The 17059-nt window shown below is 35.9% G+C and overlaps 4 protein-coding genes across 8 annotated transcripts; 2 read left to right on the forward strand and 2 right to left on the reverse strand.

Annotated features, from left to right (window-relative positions):
- Positions 1 to 86: 86 nt before the first annotated feature.
- Edem1 (ER degradation-enhancing alpha-mannosidase-like protein 2) lies at positions 87 to 2929 on the reverse strand. The gene has a single exon (XM_083036050.1). The coding sequence runs from the start codon at positions 2469 to 2471 to the stop codon at positions 357 to 359; it is 2115 nt and encodes a 704-aa protein (XP_082892176.1). The 5' UTR covers positions 2472 to 2929; the 3' UTR covers positions 87 to 356.
- Positions 2930 to 4155: 1226 nt separating this feature from the next.
- LOC145935388 (serine/threonine-protein phosphatase 2A regulatory subunit B'' subunit gamma-like) lies at positions 4156 to 6370 on the forward strand. Its single transcript, XM_083036678.1, has 6 exons — positions 4156 to 4414; positions 4526 to 5043; positions 5168 to 5493; positions 5577 to 5790; positions 5870 to 5997; positions 6116 to 6370. The coding sequence occupies exons 1-6, from the start codon at positions 4369 to 4371 to the stop codon at positions 6225 to 6227; spliced, it is 1344 nt and encodes a 447-aa protein (XP_082892804.1). The 5' UTR covers positions 4156 to 4368; the 3' UTR covers positions 6228 to 6370.
- A 517-nt stretch (positions 6371 to 6887) lies between these two features.
- LOC145934902 (anillin-like) lies at positions 6888 to 14186 on the forward strand. Of its 5 annotated transcripts, none has more exons than XM_083035779.1 (20): positions 6888 to 7109; positions 7515 to 7671; positions 8114 to 8234; positions 8372 to 8587; positions 8926 to 9104; positions 9345 to 9530; positions 9738 to 9918; positions 10039 to 10568; positions 10668 to 10752; positions 10851 to 11098; positions 11171 to 11299; positions 11391 to 11569; positions 11653 to 11752; positions 11817 to 12057; positions 12230 to 12391; positions 12469 to 12695; positions 12830 to 12988; positions 13087 to 13309; positions 13475 to 13619; positions 13694 to 14186. In XM_083035779.1, the coding sequence occupies exons 2-20, from the start codon at positions 7654 to 7656 to the stop codon at positions 13785 to 13787; spliced, it is 3423 nt and encodes a 1140-aa protein (XP_082891905.1). In that variant the 5' UTR covers positions 6888 to 7109; positions 7515 to 7653; the 3' UTR covers positions 13788 to 14186. The 5 variants fall into 5 exon arrangements, with proteins under 5 accessions (XP_082891905.1, XP_082891906.1, XP_082891902.1 ...); XM_083035780.1 differs by having other exon boundaries at positions 9807 to 9918; positions 13694 to 14185; XM_083035776.1 differs by having other exon boundaries at positions 9738 to 10568.
- Positions 14187 to 14647: 461 nt separating this feature from the next.
- Cpr28 (cuticular protein 28) lies at positions 14648 to 16610 on the reverse strand. Its single transcript, XM_083035781.1, has 3 exons — positions 16456 to 16610; positions 15301 to 15548; positions 14648 to 15039 (listed from the first exon to the last, which is right to left on the reverse strand). The coding sequence occupies exons 1-3, from the start codon at positions 16462 to 16464 to the stop codon at positions 14979 to 14981; spliced, it is 318 nt and encodes a 105-aa protein (XP_082891907.1). The 5' UTR covers positions 16465 to 16610; the 3' UTR covers positions 14648 to 14978.
- Positions 16611 to 17059: the final 449 nt, after the last annotated feature.

Genomic DNA, 17059 nt, shown 5'->3' on the forward strand with positions numbered 1-17059 from the left:
CAAAGCAAGATATAATTAATGTAATTTAAAAAAATTATTAATATGAGACTCTTTTGAAATTACCAATAAAAGGTAGATTTTTTTTTCATTTGCATCTTATATTTATTATAAACTATACAACAATTATATCACAGAAATATATTAAAGTACAATATATTTGCGAAATAAGACTGTGTAAAATTTCGTTCTTATAACAACAGTCTCTCTTGCGAATCAAAAATAGTTGATGAATCGCTGTAATATATTCACAAATCTTTCAATCTCTCTCTCTCTCACACACACACACACATACACACACACACACACACACACACACACACACACACACACACTGTCTCTTTCTCTATATATATTATTTAAAAAAATTCTCCTATGATCGACATTCGTTGCAGGAATGGTTGAGCTTGACAGGACAAGAGTTGATAATTCTGTCTCGCTGTGACATTTGTCGGATAGAGATTCCCACGTCTGATGTTCTCCAACATTATTTGAGGCTCGAATCTGGTCTTGGTGGGACTCGGTGTCGCGTTTGGTCGGCTACCAGAACTCTGCACAGTGGCACTCGAGGAAGTCGAGTACTGTCCGTTCGATAATATTGGAGATTCAAAACCGTCGGGACCATCGCTATCGTCGGCTTTGTAGATCGTCGGTGAGGGTGCGAGGATCTGCGCGGTCGGGAACGGAACGGTCCGATTCGACTTCTTTGTTACCTCGACGTTCCCTGTTTTCGCGTTTTCGTCCGCAGCGGAATCCCTCGTCGATGACGAAGCGTTCGACGATGAAGAAGAAGAAGAGGAAGAGCTCTCGTTGAGGGCGCCTTCCTTCTTATTCGCCACGTAGTGCCTAATTTCGGACAATTTGACTATCGCGATCGGCAGCACGCCTGCATTCCTCGTCTCGATAACATCATCCTTCTTGGAACGAAGATTGTCCGGCGTGACATCATCCTCCAGCGTGTTCCGCGTCGATAGAAATCTTTTGAGGACCGCCCTCTTGTCCGGGAAAATCTCTCGCGCTGGCCGGCAGCAATATAACGCTCCGGGATCGATGGGATGAGCTTCGGTGTTGAAGATGTATCCGCCAGCATCCACGACGCACCGGCCCCATTGAGTGTCGATTATCTCGCCCTCGGAGCCGGTGTTGTGAATAAAGTTATCGGTATCGAAGAGAAGGTACAGGTACTTGGTGGTCTCTGCGAGGAAAAAGGATTCCATCCTGTCTGCTTTGCGATGATCCCGGACGTCGTTGATGGTCGCGTAGCCGCACGTGGTTTTGGCGCTGTGCTGCAAACTTCTCAGTATATCCACTCCAACTTGGATCAGCCAGGGATCTCTGGTCGCTCTGTAAAGATACATAACGGATTCTATGAGCTCCGGTCGCAGCGGATAGCCCTCCCTATTGGTACCCGCCTCGGCCTGCGGTATATTGTAGAACTCGGGAGTGAATCCGAATTGCTTCCACACACGATGATAATTGTGCAAGGATTTCATCGCGTCGGTGATCTCGCCGAAGAGACTCAACACGCCGGGCCAGTAAGCGTCCAGGGATTGAAAAACCGGCAACGTCACTTGACCCTTGGTCATGGAAACCCAAAGATGCCAATCTTCTCGACGAATGTATTTCTCTATGGCCCTCCGGTGCTCCTGAAATATCGAAGCGAGTAAGGGATCTTGGAACAGCAGTGTACCCTTGGCCAGATACTCGAAATAGGAGTCCACTCCAGCGCCTATACCAGAATCCTGGGCGGTCCAGTGACCGGTGAGAACGTCTATGTGATTGCCGACTAAGCCGATGTTGGATTTATAATAATGCAACGCCTTTATAGCGTTCATGGCCACTTCTTCGTACAGCGGATCTCCGGTCAGCCTGGAGAGGGTACCAAATTCCAGTAAAAAAGTACCAATGCCGGCGGTACAAGTGATGCTGGTTTCGCCTTCCGGCACGCCGTACTTGAGATTAACCGTACCATATGGCATCCCGGTTGGTGTATCGAACGCCGCGACCAGTCTCTTAGCCATGTCCTCGGCGAGACGCAGTAAAGGACCGTTGCAGGGCCAACCCGGTTCCAGCTTAACGCCGGCTCTGCGCGACAACAGATGTGCGCTCAGCAATCCTCCGACCACCCGGATGTTGGTCTCGAACACGGACACGTTGATGTTGGCCTCGAAGTTCTCCCTCGAGCTGATTATCTCGGCGACGCGGCGAAACTCGGAGAAGTTACCCATAACCGCGAGCGTGTCCAGGGCGTCGATCAACGTCAGGGAGAAGCTGCCCCAGGTGTCGAAGCCGTCGCAGCTCAGGGAACGCAACTCGTCGTACGGATAGGCGTGCCTAAGATAGCCGGAATAAGCGTAATCGAACATGGATCGTACCTCTTCGCGCAGGGCTATCAGATCCTTCTTCTTGTGCTCCCGAAATCCGCTGACCAGGATCAGGAAACCCAGAATCGAGCCCGTTCTAAACAGGATCATCGTCGATACCTGCTGGACTATCACCGATTACCTGGTTTGTTGTTGTTTTTTCTTTTTAATTATTTTTATCTGTTATCACCGTCGTACATCGCCTACGCTCCTCTCCGACGACTCGGACGAATCTCGCGAGCCGATGAAGCCGCACATGAGCCGCGAGAATCGGCCACGTAATCAAAACAATATTATTATCCTCCTCCTCGCAAGCCAAGTTGCGCCTAACCTATATCGCGATTCAGCCCGTAAGTGGAATTCAAGTACGCGCGCGCGCGATGCAAATCTAATTTATTCCCGACCATACCCGGCCCCCTCGTTTCGTTTCTATCGCGGGGAGAGGACGATTATCGGACGTTGCGTGTTTAAGGTGAATCAATTCATTCTTCCGATCACACGGGGTCACCGGCTAATCTAACGCAACGTAACCCAATCTAACCTAATCTAACCCTAACCTAAAATTTGTTCTTTATTGCTGCACTGAGTTCACAGTGCACTGCACTGAACTGAACTAGTGCAAGCGGGGACAAGCTGGTGTAAGCAAGTATAAAGAACGTTTCAGTGCCATTTAGTGCAATGATCAACACGCATCACGTAATAATAAATGAATTGTTAGATTCTTCAGATGAAGAAGATCTAAGGCCCTGCGCACAATAGAGAAAATATTAGGAACAAATATTAAATATTGGGAATAAGAATTATTTTAAAATAATAAAATCGAGAAAACTCTGATATAAAAATACAAATTCGAGTATAAAGGATTAGTAAAGGCTAATTAACTATTAAGAGTCCTTTATACCAGAATTTGTATTTTTATATTAGAGTTTTTCTGATTTTATTATTTTAAAATAATTCTTATTCCTAATATTTAATATTTATTCCTAATATTTTTCCTATTGTGCGCAGGGCCTAAATCTAAAGTCTGATATTTTATGCCATAAGACTTTTTTATTTTTAATTTTTCTAGTTATAACTAAATTAATTTTTTCTTTATATAAACAAAAATAATTTGGTACACTAGCATCCGTCCATGCAAATATTTTTGTATTTTCTTTATCATTTTCATTTTCTTGTATATTTTCTTGTATATTGTTTTCAATGTTATTCATATTTGTATCTTCATATAATTTAATAAATATTGATTTATTTGCTACAGTACAATTTACAGTATCACAATTAAAATCAATCTCTTTGTAAAGAACTTGAAATTCTGTCCCCCCCCCCTCCTAAAAAGTCAATATAATACATTAATTTTCAATTTTTCTTTATTTCTTAATTATATTTCTTCAAAAAATTTATATACACAAAATTAGCTTTTATTTTTAAATAATTTCTATTTTTAATATTTAATATTTATTCCCAATATTTTCCCTATTTTGCGCAGAACTTTACTTTCTATTACTATTTATAAAATTAAATTCGCCACCATTATTGAACTTATCAGTTCCTGCACTGCTTGTCCTTCCTCAAGACCCAGTGCAACGAGTACAGTGAACTGTTGCACTAAATTTCGTTGCAATGCAATAAAGAACGGACCAGGGGCTCGATTCTTGAATTCATTCGCAAGAGAAACGTATGCGCAAATTCGGCTCTTACAGAAAAGTTGCAAGTTGATTGGCTAAAAGCCATGCGATAGCCAATCAACTTGCAACTTTTCTGTAAGAGCCGAATTTGCGCATACGTTTCTCTTGCGAATGAATTCAAGAATCGAGTTCCAGTGCTATCTTGCACTGCAATAAAGAACGCTTTGGTGTCACTAGTGTACACTAGTGCAGAAAGTTCAGCAATAAAGAACAAACCTATAACCTTAATCGAAGGTGCAAGGTGCAGGGTGCAGGTGCAATAGAGTGAAAACAACTGTGGATGTTTACTCTTCACGTCAAATTTTACAAGTTCATATAAGGATATGGAATTGGAAGCTCTGTTGCGAAAATGCGCTTCAACGAAGAAACGTACGTATACATAGGCATTTTGTAAGAAAAAATAGCATGTCGCACTTATTTCTCGCATAAAATATAAATAGACCGAATGCGTTTGTCTTTATATGCAATGTACTGTTTCAGCGGATGAAAAATCTGAAGAAAATGAGAAGAAAGAGGATGAGTACTTTCAGAAAATGTATCAACAGTGGAAAGGCGTGAAGGCGAAAGACAGTGACGCTACGTATAAAATTATACCAAAGTTTTATTTCAAGTTGCCAAAAGAGGATGAAACCTTGCCGCAAAAGTTACGCGAAGAGACACGTGCCTTATTCTTGCAAAGGCGCTCCCGACAACTATTAGATAATAATGAGTTGAAAGCATTATGGGTCTTATTAGACAAATATCATAGTCCACCGTTATCAGGAGACGAACAGTTGATTAATTATGAGGACTTTAAGAAAGTAGGCAAACTGGCAGGAACAAAATGCAGTTCGTATTTCACCGCAGTTGTTTTCGCTAAACTGCAACAAGGAGATCCGCATGGTAGAATTAGCATCATGGCACTGTTTAATTACGTCATGAGAAAAGTCTGGTTGCATCAAACAAGGATCGGCCTGTCTTTGTACGATGTGACAGGCCAGGGATATCTCAGGGAGTCGGTAAGTTTGAAAAAAAAAGAAAAAATATATATATATATATATATATATATATACACTTTATTCACGTCTTATTATACTGTACTTTTATTTGGGAGACTTAAATTTTGAATTTTTTTTATTTTAGGATCTAGAAAATTATATTTTAGAACTGATACCAACGTTGCCGCAACTCGAAGGTCTTGAAAAGTCCTTTCATTCATTTTACGTATGCACAGCTGTGAGAAAATTTTTGTTTTTCCTCGATCCCTTACGAACTGGACGTGTTCGTATTCAAGATATTTTGGCATGTTCTTTTCTGGACGATCTGTTAGAATTGAGAGATGAGGATTTACCGAAAGACTTGCAGGAAGCAAATTGGTTTTCTGCACCATCGGCGCTAAAAATTTATGGACAGTATTTGAATCTAGATAGAGATCATAATGGAATGTTAAACAAAGAAGAACTCGCTGGGTAATGAATCGCAAAATTGCATTATAGTGTAAAATTAGTATATATACATAGTTAAATTGAAAACAATTGTATTTATATACTAGATATGGTACTGGTACTTTGACTGGTGTCTTTCTTGAAAGAATATTTCAAGAATGTCTAACTTACGAAGGAGAAATGGACTATAAAACCTATCTCGATTTTGTCTTAGCATTAGAGAATAGACACGAACCTCAGAGTCTTCACTACTTATTTAGAATTCTGGATATTAACAATCACGGATACTTGGACACATTTTGTCTAAACTATTTTTTCAGAGTACGTATCTTATATTTTTTGTTACAATTTAATGTTCCGACAAGTTTCGATAGTTTCAATCAAAAGAGATATTTTGCAGGCTATACAAGAACAGATGACAATGCATGGCCAAGAACCTGTTAGTTTTGACGACGTTAAGGACGAAATATTTGACATGGTCAAACCAGCAGATCCGTGTAAAATTACGCTGCAGGATCTACTGTCTTGGTATAAAATATTACGCATACAGTATATTACGATATAAAAAAATATATTGAATTGACATCGATTAAATTAAAATAATATTAAAATAATTAAAATAATTACAAAATGTTCTGAATTGCAGTGGGCAAGGTGACACGATGGTCAGCATTTTAATCGAATTCCATGGCTTTTGGGCATACGAAAATCGTGAGGCCATGGCAGCTGACACTGGGGATGAGTCATCCCACGTATGACGAAAGAAAAGCACTATCCCAAAATATGATATAAATATTCCACGGGGATAATAGGTAGAACTCTAAGATATTAACATACTGTATATATTAAAACTATTTGTGATACTCCATTTTATAGTCAATAAAATTTTTATAATTTATAATTTGAGATCCAGAAAAGAAGTATCCGAAATAATTCAGCCGTTACTTGTGACATTGTGTGCTCCTTAATTTATTTTTCAATCAAATATTTATTGTTGGTTTTTTGGACGGCGTCTACGAATTCCAGTGTATAAAAAAATTTGAATTTTTAAATTTATAATTTATACGATACGTGTGCCGTAGGTTCCTCCGCGGACCAATCGGGTAACGCGATTTCAAACTGTCGGTCAAAGCGTGGGGTCGCGTCGGCATCTCATCAGTAGCGTACTATTAAATATGAATAAGGTGTTTTGTGTCAAAAGTGAGTTTTACATTTTAATAAAGAATTAAAGAGCGTTTGTTGCCAGTTGAAGGTGTTTTTACAAAAAATACCGTACAGATTTTTATTTCGAATTTCTCTTCGATTTATTTTGCAAACGAAATAAAAGAAAAGGCGAGCTGAATTATTTCGCGGAAGGGGCGAAAAGAAGTGGTAGCTACGTCACTGCGTTACAGCTTCTCCCTTCTCGGCGACACTCGGACTCGGCGTTCGGCGTCTCTGTCTCTACAGTCACAAGTCTTCGGTACGAAAGTGCGCGTCTCTGTTTTCTGTTGTGGCGATTTGCTATCGAGTTGAAACGCACGCGGTTTAATATCTTCTTCTCTGACGGGAATTCTCTTCGCGATTATCGAGTTTACTCAATCCACCTGTGTGTACGTGTGTGCATTGTGTCCTTTTTTTTTCTCTCGTTACTTCAAAGCGTGAGTATATATATGTGTGTATACATTCATTTCGTCTAAAAATCCGAATGCGAATAACTGAAAAAAATGTAACCGAGTATAATTGTGGGTATTAGAGGCGCGAACGGACTTATTCGCGAAGAAAAAAGAGTCGTACGTGTCATTTCGCGAAGTGAAAGGTCATTTCATGTACGTTTTTGACGTGGGCTTTTATATCTGTTTGATATATCAGTAACCGGGTGGCGGAGGGGGGAGGATTCATTCTCCATCCGCTTCTCCCCTCTCTCTTTCTCTCTCTTTCTCTCTCTTGCTCTCTCTTGCTCTATCGTTCTCTCTCCTTTTCTCTTACGTCCCCCGTCGAGCAGTATGGCGCCTGTGTTTAAATTCAACGGTCGGAAATAAAGATAGTCTCTTTGTGCGTTGCAGGATAAAGGCCGCTCCCCAGGAAATCAGTGTCATTTCAAGGAGTGGTGTCCTTCGTACAACACTAGCTCGAAAATTAAAATTGGTGAAGGAATTTGGTGAATATTTCGTCCGTTTTTGTCTTGAAAGCATCGTCCAACAAATGGAGCCTTTTATTCAGGTAAGAGAAAGACCTTTTTTTTTCCCTCACACATCAGTCAGAAAAACACTATGTGAAATATATTGACATGAAACATAATAGCGACGTAGTTATAATACATCTATTGTATTCATGAATGGATATATGTTTAGTCGAGCTATAAATTGCATTTTTTTTTTACTTTATTCTTTTCTTACTTTTCTTACTTTTATTACTTTTATTTATTTTTTGAAAGTTTTTTAATATCCCAATTTTAAGAAAGAATATATATCAAATTGTGAGACAATATGTTATAGATTATTATTATATTTATTTGTAGTATCTAAATGTCTTATTTCATATTTGTAACATTATTATAGTATCATTAAATATCAAAAGAAGAATTTTTGTAACATGCGAGAGAACATTTTTTATTATTTTTATATACATACTCTAATTGTATATGTATATAATTGACAAACAGCGTATGTTGGAGCGTGCTAAAGCACGGAGAGAGAAATTGGACGAACAATTGGTTAACGCAGGACACGATGTTAAAAAAAGGAGTCCTTTAAAAGGAAATGTTCAGCTTGAACAAATGAGCGGTAGGATATATTTCTATAGATTTTTTATGTACAATTTAAACAGTATAATTAAAAGTATTTATTGTAAGATTAATCACAAAATAAAATTTATAGCTATTAGCTTATTAGGTTTTTATATTGACATAATTATTATATAGCTTTATGTTATTCAGTGACGGCAGCAACAGCAGCAGCAAATGAAAATTCAGTCAAAGCACCAAAAGTAACTGTAGCCAAAACGCCTATAAAAGCTCCTAATACACTGTCCGAAAACATTACATCTAAGAATGACGAACAAAATAATAAAGAAAATGATGAATTTGGAACTTGTAATGTGCGTTCCAAGTTGCAGAGACTTGGAAAACTATATTCTGGTAAATAGTAGTTGAAGATAAAGTGAATGAATTAAATATTAATAATAATTTATATTTATCTTAAATGAGTAATAGAGAATCTTTTACTGAATATTTCCATTCACACACTTTTTCTTATATAATTCATTTATAATACTTTTACGCAAATTGCTTGAAACTTGTTTGCTGACAGTAATATATGTCTAAAAAGTACTGTCTAAAACTTATATAGTATATATTTCCTCTTTTTATAGTTAGTAGTTTTGTTTTTAGAAAACAATTGTGTTATTTTTATTATACATACATACATATATTTACATATATATATATAAAATTAATATGTAATTTGGTTTTTTCAGAAGACAATAATCTTGGATCCCCTATACATAGAACTGAAGAAAAATTCTATGCAGAAGAAAATGATACTGAGCATAAACCAATTAAAAGAGGTGCTAGACTCGATAGATTAGCAGCATTGGCCTCAACAATCAATAATTGGGAGGATGATTTATCCCATCCATCAATAATTAATTCAAAGGTATTTTATAATATTTATTTTAAAAGGAGAATTTGCATTGAAGTATCAGTTGTTTAGAAAAAAGTTTAGAAAAAAAGGGAGGAATAATGGGATAATAAAGGAATTAGAACTACGATAATTGTGAAAGTAAAAAGGGGGGAAAAAGATACGCTGAGAATGAAATGACATGCAGAGAATTAAAATAAAATATAATTAAATTTGAACACAATTGTAACACAGTTATATATTAATATTTTATAGCCTAAACCAGTAAATAACAAAGCAGAAAGAATAGCAGCTAAATTTAATGAACAAGTTAGAAGCATAGAACCGCAACCAAGCACAAGCGAAAGTTGCAAATGGATTGCCGTCAGCAGTGAGACAAAAAGCAGAGATGCAAGTCCAGTTAAACAGTTAAAATGGGATAAAACTGTATTAGAAAACTTGGTAAAAAAATAATTTATTTTAATTTTATTTTTAAAAGATTTTTAAAGGGGACTAAAGCTTTGTAAATCTTGTGAATTGTTTATGCTATATTGTTTGTTTTTAATGCACTTTTTTTATACTGCATTTTTATACTGCGCTTTTATATTTCTGAAAAAAAGAATTAGCAGTTAAACAATTATATTTGGATAGCTATAAACATATTTACAGGAGGCTCAAGGCTTTAGTCGTACAAAAAGCAATTCTCGCCTTGTGTATGACTATAAGCATTGTTCCCAGGGATCTCCAAACACAAGGACAAGTCATTTATCACCTACCAAGGCAAAGAATGCTCAGATGGAAAAGAAATTTGATAATTCACCGAGAAGCAAGAAAACGGAGGACAACACTGGTAATTCGGTTTCTAATACTTCTGAAAATATTGTGAAAGGCGCAAATAACACTAGCAGTCCTCGATTACCATCGAGAACTGGATTTAATGGTTCGCCAAAAACTTTGGTCCAACCATCAGGTTCGGTGTTAAGCAAAGCGTCAATGTTCGAAGCTAAAAACATGGATACAAAGGCGAAAGATCCTACTCAAATGTCGGTCGCCGAAAGAATGGCGTTCTTTGAGCGAAATAAAGGACAGGCACCATTAATACCAAAAGCACCGCTTACGATGTCGATACCGCCTAAAAAATTACAGGAAAATAATAAGTGTAATGCGCAATCAGGATCCAGTGTAAGTAATTCGGTTGTTCACGATGCAAATAATCGAAATGTCGCTTCGAGCAAAAGCTCCTCAGTTCTTGAACAACGTACAGTGTTTGAACAAGGCGGCAATAAAAAGGTAGAAGAAATGGAAAATAATATCTTACAAGCTACTTACGCCGAAAGACAGCGTGAGTTAACTATGCTTCGTTCACGTTTTAATACCAATAAGGAAATTGCTCGCGCCGCTGCTGGATCTTGTGTTCGAACGAGCGAAAGTAGCGAAGGTGGCAAATCATCCTCGCCGAAAAATTCGCCCATTTGTCCGGTGAAACCGACTCCTGCTCCGGTAAAATTGAATTTTATAACTTGTATAATAAGAAAATAACGCAAATATCTTTATATATGTCATTAATTACAAATTGTATATTTTATTTATCTAATGTAGGATCACATTGCCCCACCTCCACCCCCGCCGTTGCCACAGCCTGAAATCGTATTATATCATATTAAATCTCCGACAAAAAGACAAGGTATTTAAACAAATAATATCTTTCTTCAATGTTTATCGTATTATCTCTCGCACATATGAAATGTAATATTGATTTTTTTTCCCTAATATATTTTACAGTTGTTGGAAGTCCATCTAAAATTCAACATTCCAATACAGTGTTTCAACGTGAATCTGATGTTAAACGTATCCGTGTTTGTGTTCCGAAACCAGGATCCATTTATCCTAATTTATCTGAAATCGAAGCTACGGAAAGTGAAGACGATTCAGAATATACCGTTGATAGTACCGAACCTGTGACAGCTACTCTTGATGAGAAAACTGAAACTGAAAGCGAAACTGCTACCGAAGCCGATTATTATATTGAGGTAAAATGAAAAATTAAAACGATCGAATGTATGTATCAAGAAATATTTATACATTCTTGGATTTTTTTGCAGAATGATGAAACTGATCAGGAGACTGAAGAAAGTGACCGAGAAAGCACACAGAATTCATCTTTCGGGCGTACGAGTTTAGGACGTACTATTTCGCATGCATTCAACGAACGCTCAATGTTTAATAAAAAGGTATACGAATCACAGATACATATTCGAAACATACTATTTTTTAGATTATATTATTATTAAATAATTAAATTTTTGAATAATATAATTACAGAGATGTATAGAACCAGATCCAGATAGCACTACATCGGATATTTCAGCACTAGATGAAATGGATCAATATTTAGATGAATGTCTCGACATGGAAGATAATAATGACGTGAAAGAGGAAGGTCCAACACCACCGAAAATAAATAAAGGTGGCAGTCTGTCGAGGACGTCTAATAGCTTCAAGTATAGTTGATTACATATATTTTCAATTTTATTAAAATAATATTTTTTTTGCCTTCTTCAAGAGATGATTTTTAATTTTGCAGATATCGTTCACCTTTAAAAGATTCAGACAGACTAGAGGATGGTGGCAAATGCGTACCATTAGTACGCACTGTTAGTGCATACAGACGACAGCAGTCTCAGGTAAGTTTAATACTTTAATATAGATATATGAATGGAATTATCTAAAGCGTTTCTATCATTTCAGTTGACTAAGGCTTATTCAGCTGTAAAGCCAGAAGTGGGATCAGATCCGGCTTTTGGTGCAGAGAGACGCGAAGACGAATCAGTGCTGGTGGAATATAAAGTGAAAAAGCTATTGGACGAAGTTGTCACACAGAACAAAAAAATGGAAGAAGCTAGCAAAGCATTAAATTTATGCAAAGCTAGTATAGAATTTAATGGTTCTAGTGAGCATGTTGGAGGCGAATGGGCTCTACTTGTTGCTAGTAAGTTTTTATATTTATACGATACATTTACATTTTATACAATTATATATTTTATACAACACATGTAGAGTTTTGCATATATTAGATGTTAAATTGAAAGATTAATATACAAAACTATTAGATAACAAAATGATATAAACATAAAAACTATCATATTCTTTTTCACACTTAGCTCGTAAACGACAAGCTGCGCTGAATGAAGTGCAGAGGCTGAAGCGTGAAGGCACGCTAAGACCTGCCAAGGCAGGCTCACCAGATGTGGGAAGTGGAGCCTTATCTATCTCAGCGATTACATTATCGTTGAAACAAGAATATATTCGAAATATGGGTCTTGGTAAGTATAAAGTGATATACAGTTTTGTTACTTTTGTGTGCAAAATTGTATTAAAATAATTGTGCAAATTGTTGCAGATACATATCTTCACTGTGTCTGCTTGATGTATCACTTGGGTGAAATGGTTGCCACTCAAGCAGCTACTGCTGAACCAGGCGATTCATGCATTCGTTTCACTTCGATGCTGAAATTCGACAACTTGTACAGTGACTTTAAAATTGATGTTGAAGTATATACTTTGCAGACGCAACCGAAATTTTTGCCACATGAAAAGAAATATCACATCAATCATCATAATATAAAAGTAAGATCTTTATATATATATATATATATATATATATATATATATATATATATATATTTTTTTTTTTTTTTTCAAATTGTAATAAAATTTGTAATAATATTTAATGTTGAATTTAATGCTGAATTTATTTACAGGCGGTAAATAAGACGCCAAAGAAAAAAAATCAATTTGTAATGCCGGATATACAAAGTCCAGCTGGACCGAACGTAATCAGATCGCCTGCATTTGAATTGTCTGGGACTGCAACTTTTACGATCAAGGATATAAATTGCGAACAATTCACTCTGTGCGGGGTATGTGTACTGTAAATTTTTTAATTTGACAAAGATTTATAAAGTTAATAGGCGTACAATATTGAATATTGAATACGAATGTGCATTTTTTCATTTAGGTCTCGTCGCATTCTCCTCTAGAAGGACATCTGCGAATGCGTGTATCGCGCAAACTTTCGATATCAACAGAACATCGTGGATTCTTGACACTGTTCGAGGATATTTCGAACTTGGGTGCCTGGCGTCGAAGATGGTGTTGGCTTAAAGACGTTAAACTTTACTATTGGCTACATCCCGAGGACGAACATAAGAAAAGTCCGTTAGGATGTATAGACTTGGAAGGTAATACTCTTTAAACTTTTGATTGTTTTTTCACGTTTTTTCTATTATTTTTCCAATAATCGAACATATATTTTTCCATCGAATATTACGATTTTTCCGTATGTTTGTGCTCGATTATTTTCGATTTAATTTCTGGATTTATATCGGTATGTTACATATTTATAGGTGTAGTCACGAAAAATGTACAATTTATAAATCGAGAGAAATGCGCTCGTCCATTTACATTTGTACTCGAGACATTGCGACCAGTACAACCCGGAGATGCTGAGAGTCTCATTATGAAAACGAATGGGATAGAAACCACAATAGAGTAAGTATCGTTACAGTTACTTTTTAGTTTGTCAAATAAATTTATTTTAATACTTTAATTAATATTATTTGCAGGCATTTTCTCTTAGCAGACACAAGAGAAGAAGGTTTAAAATGGATGTCTAAATTAAATAAAACCCTAAGTTTAATTAGAGCTTGGGGACTTTAGATATCTATTTTACACCCGTAGTAATCTTAATATATCTTTTTTATATATATTTGTTATGAATATATAATATTGAATTATATTTTAATTATATTTTGCTTGATTAATTAGATGCAATTTCTAATCATATACGTAATCGATAAAACAAATTAATTAAACATTTAATTAAACTTAATAGCTTTTTATTAGTAATCAAAATTTAAAGATAATATATACTTTTACAAAATTTACCCGCTAAATTTTTTTATCGAAATATTTACTACATACACGAATGTATGTATTAAATGTTCAGTATATATTATCTTATAGTGCCGAATTGCCTTATTTCTATGCTTTAAAATTATTAAAGAAGATTAAAGATTAGCAGCATTTTGTATGCTGTTCAAGAAAGGACTTTGATATTATTGTAATAGTATTTCGATATTTTTATATAGTATTATATATACATTAAAGATTGTAAATATAGATTAATCATAAGAAATTGGTCTTGATTAATGTATGTAATAATATTTATACTTGTAAACTTACAATTTTACATATTGATATTTAATTAATTATATATATGCAATCTGATTTATAATTATTAAGGTTAATACCATAATTAAGGATATTGTTTTATAGTATAAAATTTGTCAAGTGTATACTCAATTCTTATATTTTATTAAATATATCTCAATTCTATCTACACAAAAGGGATTTCTAAATGTATAATTTCTATTATATAAATATTTGATCCATTTATAATAACAATATTTAAGAAGCAAGGAAAAAAGAAATATAAGAAAGTATAAATTATTATATATTATTATATTTAATGCTGTTGATTATATGGAGAGCAGGATATTTTTCAACAATCATAGAAATTTTGGTACAAGTATAAAGGTTTATTTGCACAAATTGCGTTTATAGATTCATATAATACATAGATATATGTGTATGTAAAAAAAATTACGCTTATAAAAAAACTTGTATCATACGCACTTTACAATGCAAGATATCGCGATCATTTTCACGGAGGATGAGTTGGCCGAAAAAGATGGACAGGTCGATTATTTTCTTGACACTTTGTATTTGTACATCGATGAGTCGCATGTCTCGTGTAATAAAGTATCCTAATGCGCGTGCGTAATTACACGAATGTGTCGACGATTATAGAATCCTAAATGAAATGTAACTTTAGTTCTCGGAGTCCGCTTACTTTGCGACGAGATTGATAGTAGGATGAAATCCAGTCTCATCCGCCGTGTAATCGACCCTGTAATCAGAAAAGATGCGAGATATTAATTATAGAATAACTATATGTAATATATGTTGCCAAACACAACATAAACATTCGAGGAGACTATTTAGACAAAACAATTTCTTAGATGTTTATGTTATGTTCTAATGATTTCAAGGATCATATATTTTAATATCTTAGCTTTTAAAGTAATGGGAACGCCTCTCCCTATAAAAGATGACACTTTGCTACATATATAATGAATGACTTGTTTATTGTGACAATGATTTTCCGTACCTGTATGTATGTCCATCCGGCGCGATAAAACTGAAGCTACCAACAACGCTGAGAGCTTCGTCATCGGTGCCTTCGTTCTTCAATTCAGCCGTCTCCTCTCTCTTCTGGCCATCGCTTTGCTCATAGCTGAAGTGGTATCCACCCACCCCTATATTGTTCACTTCTTCCTGCTTCACAATCGTGATATCGTTTGGATTAGTTTGCGGCGCCGCGAGAACGCCAGCTAGAAGCGGCAAGATGACGAGGACCTGCGTGACGAAGAAGAGCAACATCATTTTATTGAAGGAAAGAAGGCGAAAACAAGGAAATAATCTCTTCCTGTCGTTTTGGTTTTAAGATAAGATGTATTTATTATTTTTTAAATATTTTGTAACGATACATGTTTAGATATTTACATCGCAAGATAGAAATGTAACATTTTTTCTCGAATGTATATCGATAATATGTCACTATGCGAAGGCGCAACAGTCGAAAATTCGGTCATTTCTTGAAAGCTGATGACCTTTCGATGCCGATATTAGATATTGCATTACGAAATTAAGCCAAAATATCGTAATCAATTTCATGGGAAACAAAGTGACAAGGTCGACTCCATCGGAGATATATACAGGATGTCTTAAAGAGTTTTGATAATTTTTCTGTCAGTTTAGAGTAGCGACAGAGTTTATTAACTAAATTATCAAAGTAGTCCAAATTTTTGAATTACAAGTGATGGTATGTATATATAATAATAAAATAAGAACGTTGCTCGAATTCTCTGAGACGAAATTAAACAATTAAATCTTAATCGTTTAAATTCAAATTGACTACCATTTGGAACTTCAATTTAAGATCAGATTGTTTATAGAAATTACTTAATTTTGAATATTGGCTTGTATGAGGACAAGATTGCATATGATTATTGGGTACCCTGTAGACATCCTGTAGACGTTCTCTTATGACTGCGTGTGTCACGCGCGTCGAAAAGTGTGCGTAATAACACGCGCGCACAAATGTCACAAAAATCCTCTTCACTTTCACTGTTGCGCAAAAATTGGGAGGCTGCGCCTCTCGATCAGGGGGACCCCGAAACCGGCGGTAACCCTCGTATATCGATTCGGTCCACCCGTTGCCGATCGCGCCGCCGATAAATTGTGATGATCAAGATCCACCCACCGTCTTCATCGCGCTCAGGTTCTTTCGTGCGGTTCCTTCGATCCTCCCAAAACAAAAACGACGGCGGCCCTTCGTCCTTTTAAACGACGACCGATACGTAGATTACCAGAGAATCCTAGTGCGCATTCGTCTTTATATAGGCGGAAAATCGCAATGTACCGATCGCATGTACCCCCCACCTGTAGCAGCTTTGACAGAGATTCGCGCACGAGTCTCTCTCCCGCGGTCGCATCCCGGTCAGGATGCATCCGCGATACGACCGCTGATGATGCGACCACTATCAGACCACCTTGCATTCTGTGTCTATGGTGCCACAAATGATTTACACTACGTTTTGCTAAATCGAGTGACTCCAAAAATCTAGAGAGAAAGAATTTTATTCCAAAAATGCATGTCTTCATGTATATTCATTCTTTGAAGAAAATATTACGATATTATTATACTACGATTGCATATGTTTTTTCACACGTAATTTTTAATATTATTGCGAACAAACTTTGTTCTCTATACAGTTAAATATTAAATGTTTAATTTTTGTTATCTATTTAATATTAATTTTTTAAAATATTATTCCAAGATTATTAGGATAATGTTTAAAAAAATA

Source organism: Prenolepis imparis, unplaced genomic scaffold (assembly GCF_030444845.1).
Source record: "Prenolepis imparis isolate NDT839.2.m4 unplaced genomic scaffold, iyPreImpa1.0 SCAF_4, whole genome shotgun sequence".
NCBI lineage: Eukaryota > Metazoa > Arthropoda > Insecta > Hymenoptera > Formicidae > Prenolepis > Prenolepis imparis.

What these genes read in the sequence shown, in the direction of transcription:
- Edem1 (XM_083036050.1), bottom strand. Translation starts at nt 2,471, where the DNA reads ATGATCCTGTTTAGAACGGGCTCGATTCTGGGTTTCCTGATCCTGGTC.
- LOC145935388 (XM_083036678.1), top strand. Translation starts at nt 4,369, where the DNA reads ATGGAATTGGAAGCTCTGTTGCGAAAATGCGCTTCAACGAAGAAAC. An exon ending in ATGCGCTTCAACGAAGAAAC is followed by an intron (nt 4,415 to 4,525) that starts GTACGTATACAT and finishes GTACTGTTTCAG; the next exon opens with CGGATGAAAAATCTGAAGAA. An exon ending in CTGCAGGATCTACTGTCTTG is followed by an intron (nt 5,998 to 6,115) that starts GTATAAAATATT and finishes TCTGAATTGCAG; the next exon opens with TGGGCAAGGTGACACGATGG.
- LOC145934902 (XM_083035776.1), top strand. An exon ending in TCAGCTTGAACAAATGAGCG is followed by an intron (nt 8,235 to 8,371) that starts GTAGGATATATT and finishes ATTATTATATAG; the next exon opens with CTTTATGTTATTCAGTGACG. An exon ending in AGGATGTATAGACTTGGAAG is followed by an intron (nt 13,310 to 13,474) that starts GTAATACTCTTT and finishes ACATATTTATAG; the next exon opens with GTGTAGTCACGAAAAATGTA.
- Cpr28 (XM_083035781.1), bottom strand. An exon ending in CCGGATGGACATACATACAG is followed by an intron (nt 15,040 to 15,300) that starts GTACGGAAAATC and finishes TTCTGATTACAG; the next exon opens with GGTCGATTACACGGCGGATG.